The following is a 19,300-nucleotide window of genomic DNA, read 5'->3' as shown; positions in this document are numbered from 1 at the left end:
TTGTGAATAGAATAGCAGAATTTTGTCTGCTGCTCTTGTCCCCTCTAACCTAATTCTTTTTTGAAAGTTGTATTTTTTATTGACATAACAATGTTAAACAACACTGTGGATGACTCATTCCCACTAAGAGTGCATGAAGTTCCCTTTTTTCCAAATCCTGATCATCGCTTGTTGCAGGTCTCTTTGAGATGGGCCAGTCTCACAGGGGTGAGCTGGTGTCTCATGCAGGTTTCGATCTGCACTTCCCTGGTGGTAAGTGATGATGAGCACTATTTTATGCACCTCTTGGAAATCTGCATGTTTTTGAAGTTCTTTGTTATTATTTCATCATCTTTAATTTTTTAGATGAACATTATTTTTTATGACATGACGTATAACACTGTTGAGAATTACAACACTGTATGATTCAGGGCCATGTGTTCACATTTCTTTAAATGTATATCAGCACACCACACCCATTAATAAACTCCTGGGCAGAATTATCTATTTAACAAGGCATTCAGGTGTGGTTGGCACAAGCTGTGCAGTCTGTGGGGCAGCTATCTACATGCTAGTTCTGTCATGGTTTACAGGACAATCTTGGCCAAGTAGCTCAATCTCACCACACTTCACTCTACCGCCTATCACGGAAGGATAATAATAGTGCATATCCCTCACTGAAGAGTTCTAAACATGAAATAAGGTTCTACTGAGGAGGTGGTTTGTCATGACACTCTTGAGCTGTATTTTTAGGAAGCAATCATTTAGCTTGTGATGCTATTAAAGTCTATCTGCTGCTCTAAGTTACTGTTGCACTATAATCGGTTGTTCAATGTTTCAACACCTGGGACCTTTAGACTCTAATATTTATTTCATGCATTCAGCTTACAACTGCTTATTGAGAATCTACTAAGCAACTCACATATTTAAGATGAAGATCATTTTAATGATGTTTTAATTAAAACATCGATGATCTTTGAATTTATAGTCTAGTTGTAGAGTGAGAAAATAAACTAGTGAGGAAATAATATATAGTTAGGCAATGTCAATCAAACTATGAAGAATCACACATTATGAGGGAATAATGTACATGGGGTGGGTGATAAGAATTTACGAAGATGGTTATTGAAAACAACATCTGGGAATAAAAGTGTCATTTAGGCAGACCTTGCCAGTAGGGACAAAATCCCTGAAGCAGAAGCTTGCTTAGAGTTGTGAGGAATTTGTGATAAAATCATTGTGAATTAACTGGTAAAAAACTGGCAGAATGAAAAGATATAATGCAACTTAACATAATGAACAATTTCTAAGCAACAAAACCATCTAAATTATTATACTTAAAATACATCATTAATGTCTCAGTGTATTTTTTAAAAAAATTTATTTATTTTTATACAAGATCTGGGGTACGGGCCAGAGGCATGGGAGGGTGAGAGGATTCACCAGAGACTGAACGGGGAGCAGAACAGGCAGACAACTGAAATACACTGCTTAGGGGAGCAGCAGGTGAGACAGGAGAGGTCTGCTGCACCATGTGGGACTCTCCCTGGCCAGCCAGGAATTAAACCAGTGCTGCAGAAGCTGTGGACAGCTTCACAGCACTGTGCTCAACCCACTGCGCCACTGGGGAGGCCCTCAGTATATTTTTTAAACAATATGCAGTGAGCAGTCACCTATAAAGAAATTGAAGCTGGTTTTATTTTTCTTCTATGTTTTCTGTATTGTGGCTATTTTCTATTGAATAGTAGTGTTAGAAAATATCAGCACAACAAAATGATTCAGAAGGTAGAATTTTTGATTCATTTATGATGCCAAGTCTATATTTTGTCAATAAGATATGTCAGATAGTTTTATGACTGTATCCTATTTTTCCCCTTAACTTAGGGCTCTTAGATTATTGTACTACCAAAACCACCTTGACATGTTTTATATCAATGTCTAAATTTAATATTTAAGATAGTTTTGTTTAAAAAAAACCTCTCATTTACCTCTTGCTAATTTTCTGCTCCCATGTGTTTATAGTGCACACGAAAAGGGAAAATGTATGTGAATAAGTGAATAAATCAAATATCCCTAATATGTATTTTTGACACATGGAACCACACATTTTATGTTTCTCGTAGCCATTATTATTTGGACTTCATTTGCAGAATAATATTCCTTATTCTAGACCATATACTTTAGAAAAGGTAGGGGGTCATTTTAAGACTTAACTGTGTATCTTAGATTGTAACCAGCACATAAAGAAGATGGAGAGGAATGAAAGTAGCTAATTATGCTCCACACGATGTTAAAATCCCAGGGACAATTTTGTCTTCTCTCCCAACTTCTTGATCGCATTCTTGACCTCCTTGTTCCTCAGGCTGTAGACTATGGGGTTCAGCATGGGGATGACCATAGTATAAAACACAGACGCCATTTTGTCCGTGTCCATGGAATGGCTGGAGCTGGGCTGTAGATACATGAACATGATCGTCCCAAAGAAGATGGATATGGCAGTGATGTGAGAAGCACAGGTAGATAGAGCCTTCTGATAGCCTGCAGATGAGCGCATCTTTAAGATAGTGATAAAAATGAATATGTAGGATACAAAGATAACTGAAAGAGCAGAAAATACAATGAAGGTGTCTACGTAAAGAAGAACTGTCTCACCAAAATGATTTTCAGAGCAAGAGAGAGACATGACTGCTGGAACATCACAGAAAAAGTGATGGACCACATTGGATCTGCAGAAAGTGCCCCTGAATACTTCGCCAACTTGGATGGATGCATTCATGAACCCACCAGTATAACAGACTATGACCAGACCTGCACACACACCTGTGGTCATGATGGTGGTATAATGCAGGGGTTTGCACACGGCAGCATAGCGGTCATAAGCCATTGCTGCCAAAATGAAAATTTCCCCTGCGGCAAAGGCTGTAAATAAGAACATCTGAGCTGCACATGCATTGTAGGAGACGACCTCGTCTCCTATAAATAACCCAGCTATGACTGTAGGGGTGACAGCTGTCGAGTAACAAAAGTCCATCAGAGACAGGTTACTAAGGAAGAAGTACATGGGCGTGTGGAGACGAGAGTCCAACAGAATCAACAGGATCATCCCCAGGTTCCCAATGACAGTTATGACATATATAAGAGTGAAGATCATTACAAGCAGTACTTGTAGGTTTGTGGATTTGGTCAGTCCTAGGAGGATGAACTGGGTCACGTCTGTGGTGTTCTCCATGGAGGGTGTTTAGAAATCAGATGACCTAAAGCATCAAGAAATAAAGGAATAAAGAGTTAGATGTGGATACATTTAGGAAACTAAATGTTTGCACACCAGGATCATTATTTTATTATAGCAAGAGTATCTGTCTAAGACTCTCTGTACCTAAGATATGACTTTGAATGTATAATTTAATGTATAAATAATCTAGAATTCTAAACTGATGAATAGGTATCTTCATGGATCACCTCACCAGTTTTTATTCTTTTATATTTTTAAACTGAAACTTGGTAAGTTTACTGAATTTTCCCACAGGGCAATTATGGAATTTATAAATGAGAGCTCAGTTCACTAGACAATAAATTGTGCACTGCTACAACAACACTACATCTCTGTTCACTGATTCTTCTGAACAATTTGTAAGGTTGGGTTAGTTATTATTATCAATTACACTGCAAGGCACAATACAACGTGTAATTTATTCACAGTTCCACAAATACAGTTTGCACTAAAAGCATACATTGAATATAGGAGCTTACCTTCTACTTGAAAACAAATGACAGTCAATCCTGAATAGTGTGTTTGAGATTTAAAAAATGCAGTCATGGAACAATGCACATATTCTCTTAGAAAATCTCTGTGCAATTGTGTGTACAAGTTCCAACATCTCTAAGGCAGGGAACAATGGAGAAAAGAAACCATTAACATGGATTCAAGTCCTGAATCTACCATGTGTTTTTCCTGGCTTTCTCATTAATTTAAAAATAGATATAATAAAAGTTCCTCTTTCAATAAGCCCAGGAAATTGTGTTAGCAAATAACAAACCAATGTCTTAGAACAACTTGATGGGTTTAGGGGTTTCAAGTTATTCAATATGATTTTTACCTTGGAGTGTTTCCTTGGCCATGGCTGCAAGTTCATAGGAAATCCAGAGATCTGAGGAAGGTCTGCATGTGCAAACCATCAGCACTGTGATGAACACATGATGTTCAATAGGTCTGGGCCCAAAGTCTGGTCATTGTTAATAAAGCTCCAGAAGTCACTGTGGATACCAGGGTTAGCGCATGGGGACTGAGAGTGGATTATGAAGACATGAGGTTCTCAGGGGATGTCTCCCATGAGGGCACCTCTGTCTTCTCACTCCACTTTCCCTAGGACAAAGTAATCAAACTGCCTATCAGGCCACAGAGTATAATTTCAAGATGTACAAATGTGCTTGCATTGTTATTTCTTATTACTTTTTTTTTTTTAAGTTTTTTTTTTATTTATTTATACAAGCACTGGGGTACAGTCAGAAGCGCGGGAGGGTGAGAGAATTCACCAGAGCCAGAGCGGGGAGCAGAGCAGGCAGAAGGACCGAAGTACACTGCTGAGGGGAGCAGTGGGCGGCAGGAGAGGTCTGTGCGCCATGTGGGACCCTCCGCTGGTGGTCGGGGAGCAGCCGGGGATCGAACTGGCGCAGCAGAGGCTGCGGGCAGCTTCGCAACCCAGCGCTCAACCGCTGCGCCACTGGGGAGTCCCCTTATTACTTTCATTTTAATGAACAAGTTGCAGAGAGTAGTATGCACACCTCTTAATGTATATTCCTAAGATTTAGATCCTTCAGTTTCCTTGGAGTCAATGCCATCATAATGACTGATGAGATTGTGCACATAATTTTTCCTTTGTGAGAATGTCCTTCATTAGAGCCTTGGAATCCATACTCTTTGATTCTTGCATTTTTTCACTTAAAATAATTGGGGTAATGGTATATTCTTAGCTGTATCTATAGTAGAATTTTAAATTGCAAGGTGGTATTCCATGCTGTTTTATCTTTTTACTTCTTTCCCCAGTTGAGAACCCTTTATACTGTTTCCAGTGTTTGGTGATTATAAACAAAGCTCATAAAAATGCATGTCTAAAATTCTTGCACAAACACAAGTTTTTATTTCATTTAGGTAATTATCAGGGAGTTTTGTTGAACCTTAGTAAATATACTTAATTGAGCAGAAATTGTAAAACTGTATGAATTGCCTCACAATTTTACATCCCTAACAGCAAGCACATTCTGGTTTCATCACATCTTTGTAGCATTAGAGACTTAAATATAAAAATTTAATTTAAACATATTTTATTTTCAATTTTCTTTATAGAAGGTGTCTTGTGTTCCTGTAACTGTTTGTTTTATTATTCAACTTGTGTTATCTGTATAATCATGGCCTGAAAATGATTTCCTTTCAACAAAAACCCATAGATCCATTTCTCTCTCTCTATGGTCTCTAAGTCATACTCTCAAATAGAATTATCACAGCTTCCTCACTGCAGGCATGTGGGGTCGTTATAGGTTTGTTCTGTGTAAATGTGTGATTAGGCATCAATTTGTCTAAGTACCTAAGTCATTGGACTCCAGCTTCTCATGCATAAGAGAGACATAATGGTATCATGCCATCCTCACAGGGCTGTGAAGAACTTTTTCAAATCCCATATATACAAACTAGAGAAAATATCTAACATACCAGGTGACCTGAAATGTTCAATATTAACTCTTACTAAATATTGCTACAGCGTGTTTCACAAAATAATCTTGTCTGAGCATTACATCTGCTTCCCTACATGTGCCTGCCCATTGTGGGTGCAACGGGACATGTGGCAGTTGCAGACCATGGTCTTAGAAAATTTTGATGTGTCATTTCTAGTGAGGTGAAGCACACCCTAATTCTCTCCAGTTACCCCTCTCTTGCTACAGGGATTGAAGAGGCTTCATGTGTGGACAGTGCAGCTGTGGATGGGGAAGCCTCATAGCCTTGAATGAGCACCCAGAGGGAGCCCTGTACATGGCCAAGCCCCTGGCTGATGGGCATGAGAAGAGTATATGAGAAGGAAATCAGCAGGGACTGAATAGATCATGTCAATTCCTGGATTCTGTAAATATTGCATGAGTCAGAATACATTGCACATGTAATTAGATTAAGAGCACTAAGAGGATGCGATTACCTGGATAATCTAATAATCAGTGTCTTTACAAAAGAAAGGCATTAAAAAGAGTAGATATTGGGGCCTCCCCTGGTGGCGCAGTGGTTGAGCGCTGGGCTGCGAAGCTGCCCGCAGCCTCTGCAGTGCCAGTACAATCCCTGGCCGCTGGGGAGGGTCCCACATGGCGCACAGACCTCTCCTGCAGCACCCACTGCTCCCCTCAGCAGTGTATTTAGTTGGTCTGCCTGTTCTGTTCCCCGCTTGGACTCTGGTGAATTCTCTCACACTCCTGCGCTTCTGACTGTACCCAATACTTGTATAAATAAATAAATAAATCTTAAAAAAAAAGAGTAGATATTGTATGTTTCAAGGGTCCATCCTTTTAATGATGAAACATCAAATACCCTCTGAATCAAAATTGTTAGAACCCTGGAAATAGATGAGTGAATGTTGAGTGAAGAATATGGTGATGCAAATGTGGAGTTCAAAGAAATACATGTCCACTATTCAAGGGTCACTGTTAGAATTGCAGGCTTCAGAGACCGCAGCTAACAAAGAATGTCTTTATTCTAGAAAACTTACTAAACAAAAATTTACATCCCACAGAAAGAAACAAGGAAAATCTCCCATCAACATCGGGTACTTTAAATTTACTTAGGTCTACTGAAATTCTTTTAACATTATTCAGAGTTTTCAGAGTATAATTCAGTCAAATATTTGGTAGTTTACAGGTGCTTATTGAGAATCTACTAAGCAACTCAGACATTAAGCATGAGGATCATTTTAATGAAAACATCAGTGATCTTTGAATTAGTAGTCTAGTTGTAGAGAGAGAAAATATAGTAGTGAGGAAATAATCTTTATTTAGGCAATGTCTATTAAGCTGTGAAGAATCACACAGAGTGTAGGAACAGTACGTAAAGTGCCATTTATGTAGAACCTAAACAGCAGGGACAAAATCCCTAAATTAGAAGCTTGCTTGGAGTTGCGAGGAATTTGTGTTAAAATCATTGTGAATTAACTGGTAAAAAAACTGGCAGAGTGAAAAGATATAATGCAATAACAAACTGAAAAATTTCTAAGCAACGTAATCATCTATATATCTGTAGACTTAAAATACATTATCAATGTCTCAGTTATTTTTCAAACAATGTGCAAGTGTGCAGTCATCTAAAAGAAATTGAAAATGCTTTTATTTTTCTTCTTCGTTTTCTGTGTTGTGACTATTTTCCTTTTGAAAGTAGTGTGAGAAAATATCAGCCCAGCAAAATGACTCAGACAAGGTAGAATTTTTTATTTTTTATGATGCCAAGTCTATATTCTCTCAATAACATATGCCAATGAAATAAACACATAGTATTATGACTGTATCCCATTTTCCCCCCTCAATTTAGGACTCAGATTATTTTAGTACTAAAAACACCTTGATATTTTTTATATACTAATATCCCAGTTTAATATTTAAGTTAGTTTTGTTAAAAACAATACTCTCATTTACCTCCTGCTAATTTTCTGCTCCCATGTATTCATAGTGCACGTGGCAGAGAAAAGGCATGTAAACAAGTGAATAAGTCAAATATCCCTAATATGTATTTTTGACATACAGAACCACATATTTTATGCTTTTCATTTTCCATTATTATTTGAGTATCATTTTAGGACTTAATGGTTATCTTAGATTGTAATAAGCCAGTGATGAAGATGGAGAGTATTCAAAGTAGCTAATTATGGCCCTTCCTGGTGGCACAAGGGGTTAAGCGCAAGCACTGTGAGTCTATCCTCAGCCTTTGCAGTATGAGTTCATTCCCCAGCAGGCCAGGGAGCTACCTACATGGTGCAGCAGACCTCTCTGCTTCACCCACTGCACCCCTCAGCAGTATATTTCAGTCAGTCTTCCTGTTCTGTTTCCCACTCTGCCCCCACACATCTGGCCTGTATCCCAGTTCTTGTATGCATAAATAAAAATATTTATAAAAAAGAAAATAGCTAATCATGCCCCCTGCAATTTAAAATCATAATCTCAGAGATATTGTTATCTTCTCACCCACCTTCTTGATGGCATTCTTTACCTCCTTGTTCCTCAAGCTGTAGACTATAGGGTTCAGCATGGGGATGACCATTGTATAAAACACAGATGCCTTTTTGTCTGTGTCCATGGAATGGCTGGAACTGGGCTGCAAGTACATGAACATGAGCGTCCCAAAGAAGATGGATATGGCAGTGACGTGAGAAGCGCAGGTGGACACAGCCTTCTGATAGCCTGCAGATGAGCGCATCTTTAGGATGGTGATAAAAATGAATATGTAGGATACAAAGATAACAGAAAGGGAAGAAAATACAATGAAGGTGTCTAAATAAAGAAGAACCATCTCATTAAAATGTTCATCAGAACAAGAGAGAGACATGACTGCTGGAACATCACAGAAAAAATGATGGACTACATTGGAGCCACAGAAAGTGCCACTGAATGCTTCCCCAACTTGGATGGAGGCATTCAGGAAACCAGCAGCATAGCAGGCTATGGCCAGACTCGCACACACACCTGTGGTCATGATGGTGGTATAATGCAGGGGTTTACACACGGCGGCATAGCGGTCATAGGCCATTGCAGCCAAGATGAAAACCTCCCCGGCGACAAAGGCTGCAAAAAAGAACATCTGAGCAGCACATGCATTGTAGGAGATGAGCTTGTCTCCTATGAACAACCCAGCTATGACCGTAGGGGTGACAGCTGTAGAGTAACAGAAGTCCATCAGAGACAGGTTACTGAGGAAGAAGTACATAGGCGTGTGGAGACGAGAGTCCAACAGAATCAACAGGATCATTCCCAGGTTCCCGATGACATTTATGGCATATATAAGAGTGAGGATCATTACCAGCGGGATTCGTAGGCTTTTGACTTTGGTCAGTCCTAGGAGGATGAACTGGATCACTTCTGTGGTGTTCTCCATGGGGGTTGTTTAGAAATCAGATGTCCTAAAGCAATAAGATACAAAGGAATACAGTGTTCGATTGGAAATTACAATGAAACTTAAATATTTATATACCAGGGTTATTATTTCATTATAGCAAGAGAATGTGTCTAAGACCATCTGTACCTAAGACATGACCTTCAATGCTTAATTTAATGAGAAAATTATCTGGAATTCTGAAGTGATGAATAAGAATCTTCATGGATCATCTCACCGTTTTTTTTTATTCTTTTATATTTTTATAGTTAATTGGTTTCTTTTCTTTCTTTCTTTTTTTTTAAGATTTATTTGTTTATTTATTTATACAAGCACGAGGTACAGTCAGAAGCGCGGGAGGGTGAGGGTCCCGCATGGTGCACAGACCTCTCCTGCCGCCCGCTGCTCCCCTCAGCAGTGTACTTCAGTCCTTCTGCCTGCTCTGCTCCCCGCTCTGGCTCTTTTATATTTTTAAACTAAGACTTGGAAAGTTTATTGAATTTTCCAACAGAGCCATCATGAAATTTATAAATGAGCACTCAGCCTTGCTAGATATAAAATTGTACACTGCTTCGACACTACATCTCTTTTCACTGATTCTTCTCAACCATTTGTGAGGTTGAGTTAGTTATTATTTTCACTTACATTGTGAGGCACAAAATGAGAAATTTATTCATAGTTCCACAATTACAGTTTTCATAAAAGCACACATTGTGTATAAGAGCTTACCTTCTGCTTGATAACAAACAACAGTTAATCCTAAATAGTGTAGTCATGGAAGAATGCACATATTCTGTTAGAAAATCTCTGTGCAGTACTGGCACAGATTCCAACGTCTAAGGCAGGAAACACAGTAGAAAGAATACCATTAACCTGGGCTCAAGTCCTGAATCTACCATGTGTTTTTCCTGGCTTTCTCATTAATTTAAAATAGACATAATAAAATTACATATTTCAAGAAGCCCACAGATTTGTCTTAGCAAATAACAAAATAAGCCCACAGATTTGTCTTAGCAAATAACAAAATAAGCCCACAGATTTGTCTTAGCAAACAACAAACCAATGTCTATAAAACAAATTGATACATTTAGGGGGTATCATTTTAAAGTCATTCAATATAATTTTTACATTGGAATGTTTTCTTGGCCATTGCTGAAAATTTGTAGGAAATCCTAAGATCAGAAGGACTGCATTTGCAAACCATCATCATTCAGATGAACACATGATGTTCAAAGTGTCTGGGGCCAAAGTCTGGTCATTTATATAAAGCTCCCGAAGTCTCGGTGGATACCAGGGTTAGTGCATGGGGACTGAGAGTGGATTATAAAGACATGAGGTTCTCAGGAGATGTCCCCCATGAGTGCACCTCTGGCTTCTCACTCTACTTTCCAAGGGACAAAGTAATCAAACTGCCCATAGGAATCACATAGCATAATTTGAGGGTATACAGATGTATTTGCATTGCTATTTCATATTATTTTCATTTTTAATAAACAAGTTGCAGAGAGTAGTATACACACCTCTTTTCTCACATAATTTTGCCTTTGTGAGAATATCCTTCATCAGACCCTAGAATCAATAGTCTTTGATTCTAGCATTTTTCACTTAACATAATTCAGCTTCAGTCCATGAACATCATTACCTGTATCTATAGTGGAATTTTAAATTGCAAAGTAGTATTCTATGCTGTGACCTTATATGTTTTTCTTCTTTCCTCATTTGAGAATCTTTTGTTTTGTTTCCAGCCTTGGTGATTATAAACAAAGATGATAAGATGTGATAAGCACATCTAAAATTTTTGTGCAAACACAAGTTTTTATTTCATTTAGTAAGTATCAGGGAGTTGTTTTGAACCTTTGGTAAATATACTTAAATGAGTAGAAATTATAAAACTATATGATGTGTCTCACAATTTTACATCCCCAACAGCAAACATATTCTGGTTTCTTCTCATCTTTGCAGCACTAGGTATATATATATATATATAATATATATACATATATATTATATATATGTATATTTTTAAAAAAGATTTATTTATGCATACAAGAACTGGGGTACAGGCCAGAAGTGTGGGGGGGTGAGAGGACTCACAAGAGACAGAGTGGGGAACAGAACAGGCAGATTGACCTGGCTAGTTTTATTCCTAGTATTTGATTCTTCTTTATATAATTGTGAATGGAAATTAGTTTCTTAATTTCTATTTTTTCTCTTTTATTGCTTATATAACGAGATGCAACAGATTTTTATTTGCTGATTTTGTAACCTGCCACTTTACTGTATTCATTTATTATTTCCAATAGCTTTTCAGTGGAATCTCTAAGTTTTTCTTTTTTCTTTTTTTAAAAGACTTATTTATTTATTTATACAAGCACTGGGTATAGTCAGAAGCTCAGGAGGGTGACAGAATTCACCACAGCCACAGCAGGGAACAGAACAGGCAGACCGATGAAATACACTGCTGAGGGGAGAAGCGGGCACAGCAGGAGAGGTCTGTGCATCATGTGGGACCCTCCCTGGCGGCCGGGGATTGAACTAGCACTACAGAGGCTGGGGCAGCTTCACAGCCCAGTGCTCAACCACTGCGCCACCAGGGGAGGCCCTCTCTAGGTTTTTCTTTTTTTTTCTTTTTTTTTTTTTTTATATAGAGGCATGTTTTCTTTCTTTCTTTGTTTGTTTTTGTTTATACATGCACTGGGTACAGTCAGAAGCGCGGGAGGGTGAGAGAATTCACCAGAGCCAGAGCGGAGAGCAGAGCAGGCAGAAGGACCGAAGTACACTGCTGAGGGGAGCAGCGGGCGGCAGGAGAGGTCTGCGCACCATGTGGGACCCTCCTCTGGTGGCCGGGGAGCAGCCGGGGATCGAACCGGCGCCGCAGAGGTCGAGGGCAGCTTCACAACCCAGCGCTCAACCGCTGCGCCACCGGGGAGGCCCCCCTCTCTAGGTTTTTCTTTCCATCATCTGCATCTATATTTGCATGATATCATCTGCAATTAATCATAGATTCACTTCTTTTCCAATCTGAATTAAATTAATTCCTTTTATTTCCTGTTGTCTGACTGCTTTACCTCAAACATTTAATATGAAGTTAAAAGGAAGTGGTGACAGGAAATTCTTGCCTTGTTCCTGACCTTAAAGAGTAAGCTTTCAGTTTTTCATCATTAAGTATTATACTGATTGTAGTTCATGATATATGCCTTTATTATATTGAGGTAGGTTTATTCTGTTCCCATTTTGTTTAGAGTTTTTTAAAAATCATAAATAGGTGCTGAATCTTATGATAGGCCCTCTCTGCTTCTATTGATATTATATTATTTTTATCTTTTCTTTTGTTGATATAATGCATTATATTAATTGATTTACATATATTAAACCATCCTTGCATCCCTGGTTTAAACCCTATTTCATCATGATGTTTAATGATCATTGTGATGCATTGTTGATTTCAATTTGCTAGCATTTTGTTGAAGATTTTTGTGTCAATATCTATGAGGTATAAACTGCAGTTTTATTTTCTTGTACTGTCATTATCTGCATCAGAAAATGTGTCAGGGAACACTACTTTGGAATTTTTAGAAATCATTTGAGCATGATGGACTTAAATACTTAAAGGATTTGGTAGAATTTGCTTGTATAGTTATGATATGATATGATATGATATGATATGATATGATATGATATGATATGATATGATATGGTCTTGAGTCAGCTCAACCTGTAGAGTATGCCTGAGCACTAGGTACAGCACTGGTTAGGGATTGTAGCTGAGACAAGGCTGCAAGCCAGGCATTTGCTTTTTGCTTTTCCAGTGCAGTCTTACCCCAGGGTATATACTATGTTAAGACCAGGTGTTTAAACTCTGGTTAATGAAGGTGTCCCATTTTGGTACTGAGTGTTTTGGTACTGAGTGTTTGTGTGTGGGATACAGGGGAGACAGTGGCAGGTGTTTAGAATATTACAGCCTCATGGCAGCAATGAGGTGACACAGGTAATTCAGCTTGGCTCATCTTATTGGTTGGTCTCCAGCTGTTTTAATTTGGAAGGCTCAGGCTCAAGTCAGTTACTATCACTCTACATGCAAAGTCCTGTAGTTCTCTAATGGTGCTCTTTCTGTCCTGAATGTCACTTCTGTGCGCCCACTTATCCAGTTAGTGCTCGGTCTCCAATATGGGTATGTTGGGTCTCCCAGCATGGGTATGTGCCCCCCAGTCAATAGTTGTAGGGCATTTTCTATGGCAGTTACCCCTCCTGTTCATGAGTTCTACTGCTCTAATATGCTTCAAACACAGTTTAATTAGTTTTTTATACCCCTTTCCACCAGATTGTCGTTCCTGTTGTATGCTATAGTCATCAGGCTGTCTGTTAGGGGTTGTTAACTTTGTGCTGCAATTTAGTTGTGACTATATGGAGGAGACCAGCCTGGCATCTTCACTGTGTCATCAACTTGTGAGACTTTAGCTAAAACTTCTGTCATGCCATGTAGTTATCATTACTTTTTTGTGGTGAAACATTTAAATTCTAGTCTCTTAACAACTTTGAAGTATTGTATAATACTGTCTTGTGGACTGTCATCATTAAGCTGTGCATCAGAGCTCTAGAATTTATTCATCTTCATCTTCTGGTTGCAAGTTCATATCCTCTCAGGGTAACTGAAGCCTTTTAAAATATCTTTTTTAATAAAGACATCTTTTTGTTTGTTATTTTAGGAAAATCTTGGTGAGTGTCTCTTTAGATATTGTTTCTGCCATATTATTTCTCCCTTCCTTTCTTTGTTTCCAAATCATATTCAAAGAACCTTTTCATTATGTTCCTCATGTATTTTATGGCCTTTTCTTTAATTTCTGTGTTTTGCTCTACTTTTAGCTTGGATATTTTTTCTTCTGAGCCCTTTGCTAGCGTAACATTTTGCTGTGTCTAATATGCTTTTTATCAAATATTGAATTCCTTTATCCAGTAAAGAAAATGAAGAAAAACTCAATCCATTTATTTTCTCTCCTGTAATTAGGCTCCTCAGTTCATGACTGCCTTGGTTATTCTTCACTATCTTTACACAACTTTAAAGAAACAGACTTAATTTCTACAGTTGTACTTACTGACACAATTAGGCTATTTCCATCTACATAGTTATAAGCCCTAATGGTCTTTTTTTTACTAAATTGTGGACTAGATTTCTTAGTCATAAAATGATCCATAACAGAGCTGAGATCATTGTGTATACATGCCACAATCAATCAACCTCTCTTTTAAATAACAATTATCACAAGTCCACTTACTGCACAAATTCTCTCATGATTTTCTGTAAGTCAGATGATAAATATTTTCAATTAGTTGGTACGTTTTTCCAGTGATTTCTGAACTGAATTGATTTGACAGGAGTGATGGAACACTTTATTTCAACTCATTGGATGACTAAGCACTCCACATTATCAACTTCTTTTTTTAGTGAATGTAAAGACTGAAAAAAGCCAGATTATTTTTCATGCCATTTGGCTAGATAGGTAGATATCTATATCTACCTATATATTTTCTATCACCTATCCCTGTATCTGTAATCTATCTCCCATCCATATTAATTGTTCCAACTATTTTATATATTATCACATTATGATGTAAATAGTACTATTATCACAAGTGTTTTCCAAATATCTCATAGACAGATAATTGAGAAGTCTAGCATTTAAAAGTAAATGCAACTCTCTATAGTCTATGCTTACCATGCATATCAATGCATGTAACAACATGGACCTAGATGGAAAAAAAAATTCCTATTCATTTACAGAAGTGAGAATAGTCAGTATTCCTGCCAGGACAGGGAAAAAAGATATCCTTGTGGAATGTTGATGACTGATAAATGAATACATTGTATCACTGGGTGTAGGTATATTGCTCAGTCATGTCTTAATTGAGTGGAGGTTAATTATTCATATCTTTTAGTAAGTCATTGGAACTATTCATTCTATCATGGGATTTTAGACTTACAGGCTGTAAGTAATTCATTTCAGATAGATGAATAATCCTTAAGAAATGGTGGTGCACTTTCTCAAATGATACCTATTCCCAAACAAATGGGAACAAATAATTTCCAATTTGAAGACAAATCTGAATCCCAATGACCATTGCTTTGGGGAGAACAAATTGGAAGCATCATTACAACCTTCCTGTTTTGTTCATGTGTTCCAAACCAGTAGCCATGATGATCAGGCATTGGGGATTTGTCTCGCTTTACTCAGGTTTTATTTTGGGAGGATGCTCCAGTGGAAACTGCCAAGGAAGAGGTCTAGTTACCTATATTGCATCTTCATTGCCTTCCTTTAGATTATGCCAATCCCCTTTAAATTTGGGGCCATTACTACATAATTTTCATTTTCCTTGGAATGGTCTTTCCCATGCTGGTGTATTCTAATGCCTGGTTAAAAAGCTAATTTAAAGAGAAAAACATTCTGACCAGTTAATGAAAATTAGATTTCTAGGGCCTCCCTGATGGCGCAAGGGGTTAGATGCAACCTATGAAGTAATCCACAGCCACTGCAGCACAAGTTTGATCTCCTGTGAGCCAGGGAGCAGCCCACGTGGCGCAGCAGACCTCTCTTGTCTCGCCCACTGCTCCCCTCAGCAGTGTACTTTGGTCAATTTGCCTGTTTTGTTCCCCACTCTGTCTCTGGTGCATCCTCTCACCCCCCACACCTCTGGCCTGTACCCCAGCTCTTGTATGCATAAATAAATAAATCTTTAAAAAAAAAAGAAAATTAGATTTCTACTGTTCACTTTCATTTTTCTACATGTAATTACATGTTTTTTCTATACATAATTACATATAACTGTCGTTTTGTTTTATATCTTTTAAATGCTCACTGGGTATTTGTCTATTTTCTCCATTAGTTATAAGTATCATGAGTGCAAGAAATATATTTATTTTGCACAAGCCTATTCCTTCATCATTACGGTTGAAGGCCATTTGGGATGAATAAAGAGTGAATGAGTTGGTATTTCTCAATGATACACACATCAATTTGAATTAAGGAATGCATTTTTTCCTGGGGTCCACTTGCTCAATGACAAAGCCTCTATCTCTGTTTCCCAACATTTATGCCAAATTGCAGTCTGAGATCATGTTGTGATTCAATTTGTGCATTATCAGAGAGAAATACTGCAAACAGTGTAGATACACCCGTGATTTTCCTCAACAGGCAGAGCTGAATCCCCAGACACTTAAACACTTGTTCCCTTGTTAGGGGAGATAAAGAGCTTTGCCTGCTTCCTAGTGTATTTGTCCCTTGAGACTTCCATGACTCTATAAGTCCCTCCTGATTCTCATTCTTTAATCTTTCATGTCTGCACATGGCTCCATTTGACCTCATACTAGAGGGTGCAGTCCAAGAACCAGAGTTCTTTGACCAGACACCTATTCATCTGATTTGTTAATAGTTGTCTAGTAATGATAATGACTTTTCTCCAAACAGTGATTTTACTAAGAGCATGCAATGCCAGGAAAAACCACCCCAGATAACAGGGATGCTTATTGCAATTATCGTGACTACCTCTTACCAAGTAGAAGGCATATTAGGGTTTTTCTTATCATAGTTAGTATTTGGGGAAGATGTTTTGAGGACTACCTTTCATTATTTCTACCTTATAGATGGAGATATCAAGGCTCAAATAGATGAAGTTATCTAAGAAAAGTGAGCACTAATAAGACTAGAACCCTGTTATCTTACTCAATTGCATTTTTGTTCCTCAGTTTCCCCCTGCCACCAGAGAACTTTATAACTTTGGTCACACACTGAAGAACATCCCTATTTGCTGTTTTGTTCTTTCACAGACTGAATCTTCTGAGATCCTTGCTGTATTTTTCAGTGAGAAAGGTAAGCCTACAAATCTACTAGATCAAATCAACTGTCTGTATAAATTTGCATGAGTAGAGGTAGTAGGGAAATGCATCAAGGAAGCCATTTCTCCTTTTATATATTCAGAGCTTGGGCTTGAATATCTTGAATAATTCTTATATTTTGTTTGTACTTCATGAGGCCAGATGTTACATGTCTAAACCTTATTGAGATGCTAATAGAATATATTTATGTATATATTTATCATGTGACACAGAGAAAAGCACAAGGAATCACTTAGTGTGTACTTTGAGCAGGTTATTTAAACTATTTCAATTTCAATTTTTTTCCTTTCAGTAAATGTGAAAATAATAGTCATCTTAACTAACAAGTTTTAACTTTATTTTCACTTCAGGCAGACAGTTAAAATCAAATTTCACATATGAAGAGAAGGTTGGTAAAAATTTTGAAATGATTCCTATCACAATGTATTTTTTTCCTGGAATTTGAATAATCTATATTTGCGGTATTACTTCAAATTAGCAGATCTGTACCAGAGGGTATTCTAGACACACTGAAAGAGTATCCTAGACACGCTTCTCTGGAAAAGTGAGCCTCATGTCACTAATAGCAGGAGTGAACACTGTCCAGAATCTCCATGCCCCTGTCATGAAGCTCACCTGTCTAATCACCTGTCTAGTCCCCACACTCACCTAGAAGCTATAGGACTAATCACATTATTCTATTTACTCCTGTGTCACTCATTGTTAAGCTGAGGATTGCCATGCCAGCCCTCTGCTCCTACTGTGATGTCCACACACATTTTCTAGATGTCCAGATGTCTTTATTAATGAATTTGTGTGGGTTTACACTGTGGTAAATCAGCCACACTGTACTGTACCATCATGTACATCAAACTACAATGTAGACATTTTAGTCTATGAACATGTTTTATTGACCTGATTTTCCCTATCATATAACACTGTTCTTGACACACCTGCAAAAATGTTGGTTGAAGGAATTAATTCAAATTCACATTAATTTTCCTGAGCTATTCTAGTTTAGTGTAAACAATAATTTATGTTTGATTTAGAAACATCAAACTGGGAGTTTGAGCTCTTTTAGTAACTAATATGATGATGTTGCTTAAGTCTTTTCTTCACTTTTACTTAATTCAGTTTTCTATGAAGTTAGGAAAGTGGGATGCACTATCTAAAAATTCTTTAATCTAGAACACTCTACCATATATTAAAAATTTAAATTTGTATTTTTTGTCATGCCATGCTTTAGATCTAAGACTCATGGAAACAAGTTATTGTAATATTGAAATAAATCACAGAATAGATGTTGATGGATATCAGCACAGTCTCCCCTCCATTTATCATTGTGCTGCTGTTTCCTCAGGGCTATAGGAAAGTCACATAAATTCCAAATAATCCTCATGGAGAACAATACAGAAGTGACTGCGTTCATTCTTGTGGGGTTAAGTAATGACCCAAACCTGCAGATCCCTCTCTTCATAATCTTCTCTTTCATCTACCTTATCACTCTGTTTGGGAACCTGGGGATGATAGAGTTGATTCTATTGGATTCTAGACTCCACACACCCATGTACTTTTTCCTCAGTAACCTCTCTCTGGTGGACTTTGCTTACTCCTCAGCCGTCACTCCCAAGGTGATGGCAGGATTCCTCACAGGAAACAACATCATCTCCTACAATGCTTGTGCCACACAGTTGTTCTTCTATGGAGCGTTTATCACTGCTGAAAGTTTCCTCCTTGCCTCAATGGCCTATGATCGCCATGCAGCTGTGTGTAAACCCCTCCATTACACCACCACCATGACGACAGGTGTGTGTGTGTGTCTGGTCACAGGGTCCTACTTCTGTGGTTTCCTGAATGCCTCCATCCACACTGGGGACATTTTCAGTCTCTCCTTCTGTAGGTCCAATGTGGTTGATCACTTTTTCTGTGACGCGCCTCCTCTCCTGACTCTCTCCTGCTCAGACACCCACACCACTGAGATGGTAATGTTTTTTGTGGTGGGTTTCAATGTCCTCTTTTCTGTCCTGGTCATCTCGATCTCCTACCTGTTTGTATTCAGCACTATTCTGAGGATGCATTCATCTGAAGGACGTCAGAAGGCCTTTTCCACCTGTGCTTCCCACCTCACTGCAGTCTCCATCTTCTATGGGACGGTCATCTTCATGTACTTACAGCCCAGCTCCAGCCATTCCATGAACACAGACAAAATGGCGTCCGTGTTCTACACCATGATTATCCCCATGCTGAACCCCATTGTTTACAGCCTGAGGAACAAGGAGGTGAAGAATGCCTTTAGAAAGGTTATGGGAAAGACAAAATCTTCCATAGGATTAATATTTTAA

General features: G+C 38.2%; 3 protein-coding genes across 3 annotated transcripts; 1 reads left to right on the top strand and 2 right to left on the bottom strand.

Annotated features, from left to right (window-relative positions):
* Positions 1 to 2,269: 2,269 nt before the first annotated feature.
* Positions 2,270 to 3,208, bottom strand: LOC311171063 (olfactory receptor 5B3-like; the record flags this gene model as incomplete). Its single annotated transcript, XM_084233623.1, has 1 exon — positions 2,270 to 3,208. The coding sequence occupies one exon, from the start codon at positions 3,206 to 3,208 to the stop codon at positions 2,270 to 2,272; it is 939 nt and encodes a 312-aa protein (XP_084089749.1).
* A 4,947-nt stretch (positions 3,209 to 8,155) lies between these two features.
* On the bottom strand, positions 8,156 to 9,617 carry LOC311167403 (olfactory receptor 5B3-like; the record flags this gene model as incomplete). The annotated part of the gene is made up of 1 exon (XM_084228371.1): positions 8,156 to 9,617. Exon 1 carries the CDS (start codon positions 9,092 to 9,094, stop codon positions 8,156 to 8,158), a length of 939 nt encoding a protein of 312 aa, XP_084084497.1. The 5' UTR covers positions 9,095 to 9,617.
* An 8,738-nt stretch (positions 9,618 to 18,355) lies between these two features.
* On the top strand, positions 18,356 to 19,300 carry LOC311170794 (olfactory receptor 5B12-like; the record flags this gene model as incomplete). The annotated part of the gene is made up of 1 exon (XM_084233229.1): positions 18,356 to 19,300. The coding sequence occupies one exon, from the start codon at positions 18,356 to 18,358 to the stop codon at positions 19,298 to 19,300; it is 945 nt and encodes a 314-aa protein (XP_084089355.1).

Source organism: Talpa europaea (genome assembly GCF_964194135.1).
Source record: "Talpa europaea genome assembly, chromosome: 1".
NCBI classification, from domain to species: domain Eukaryota; kingdom Metazoa; phylum Chordata; class Mammalia; order Eulipotyphla; family Talpidae; genus Talpa; species Talpa europaea.
This window is presented reverse-complemented; position numbering and strand designations above follow the sequence as displayed.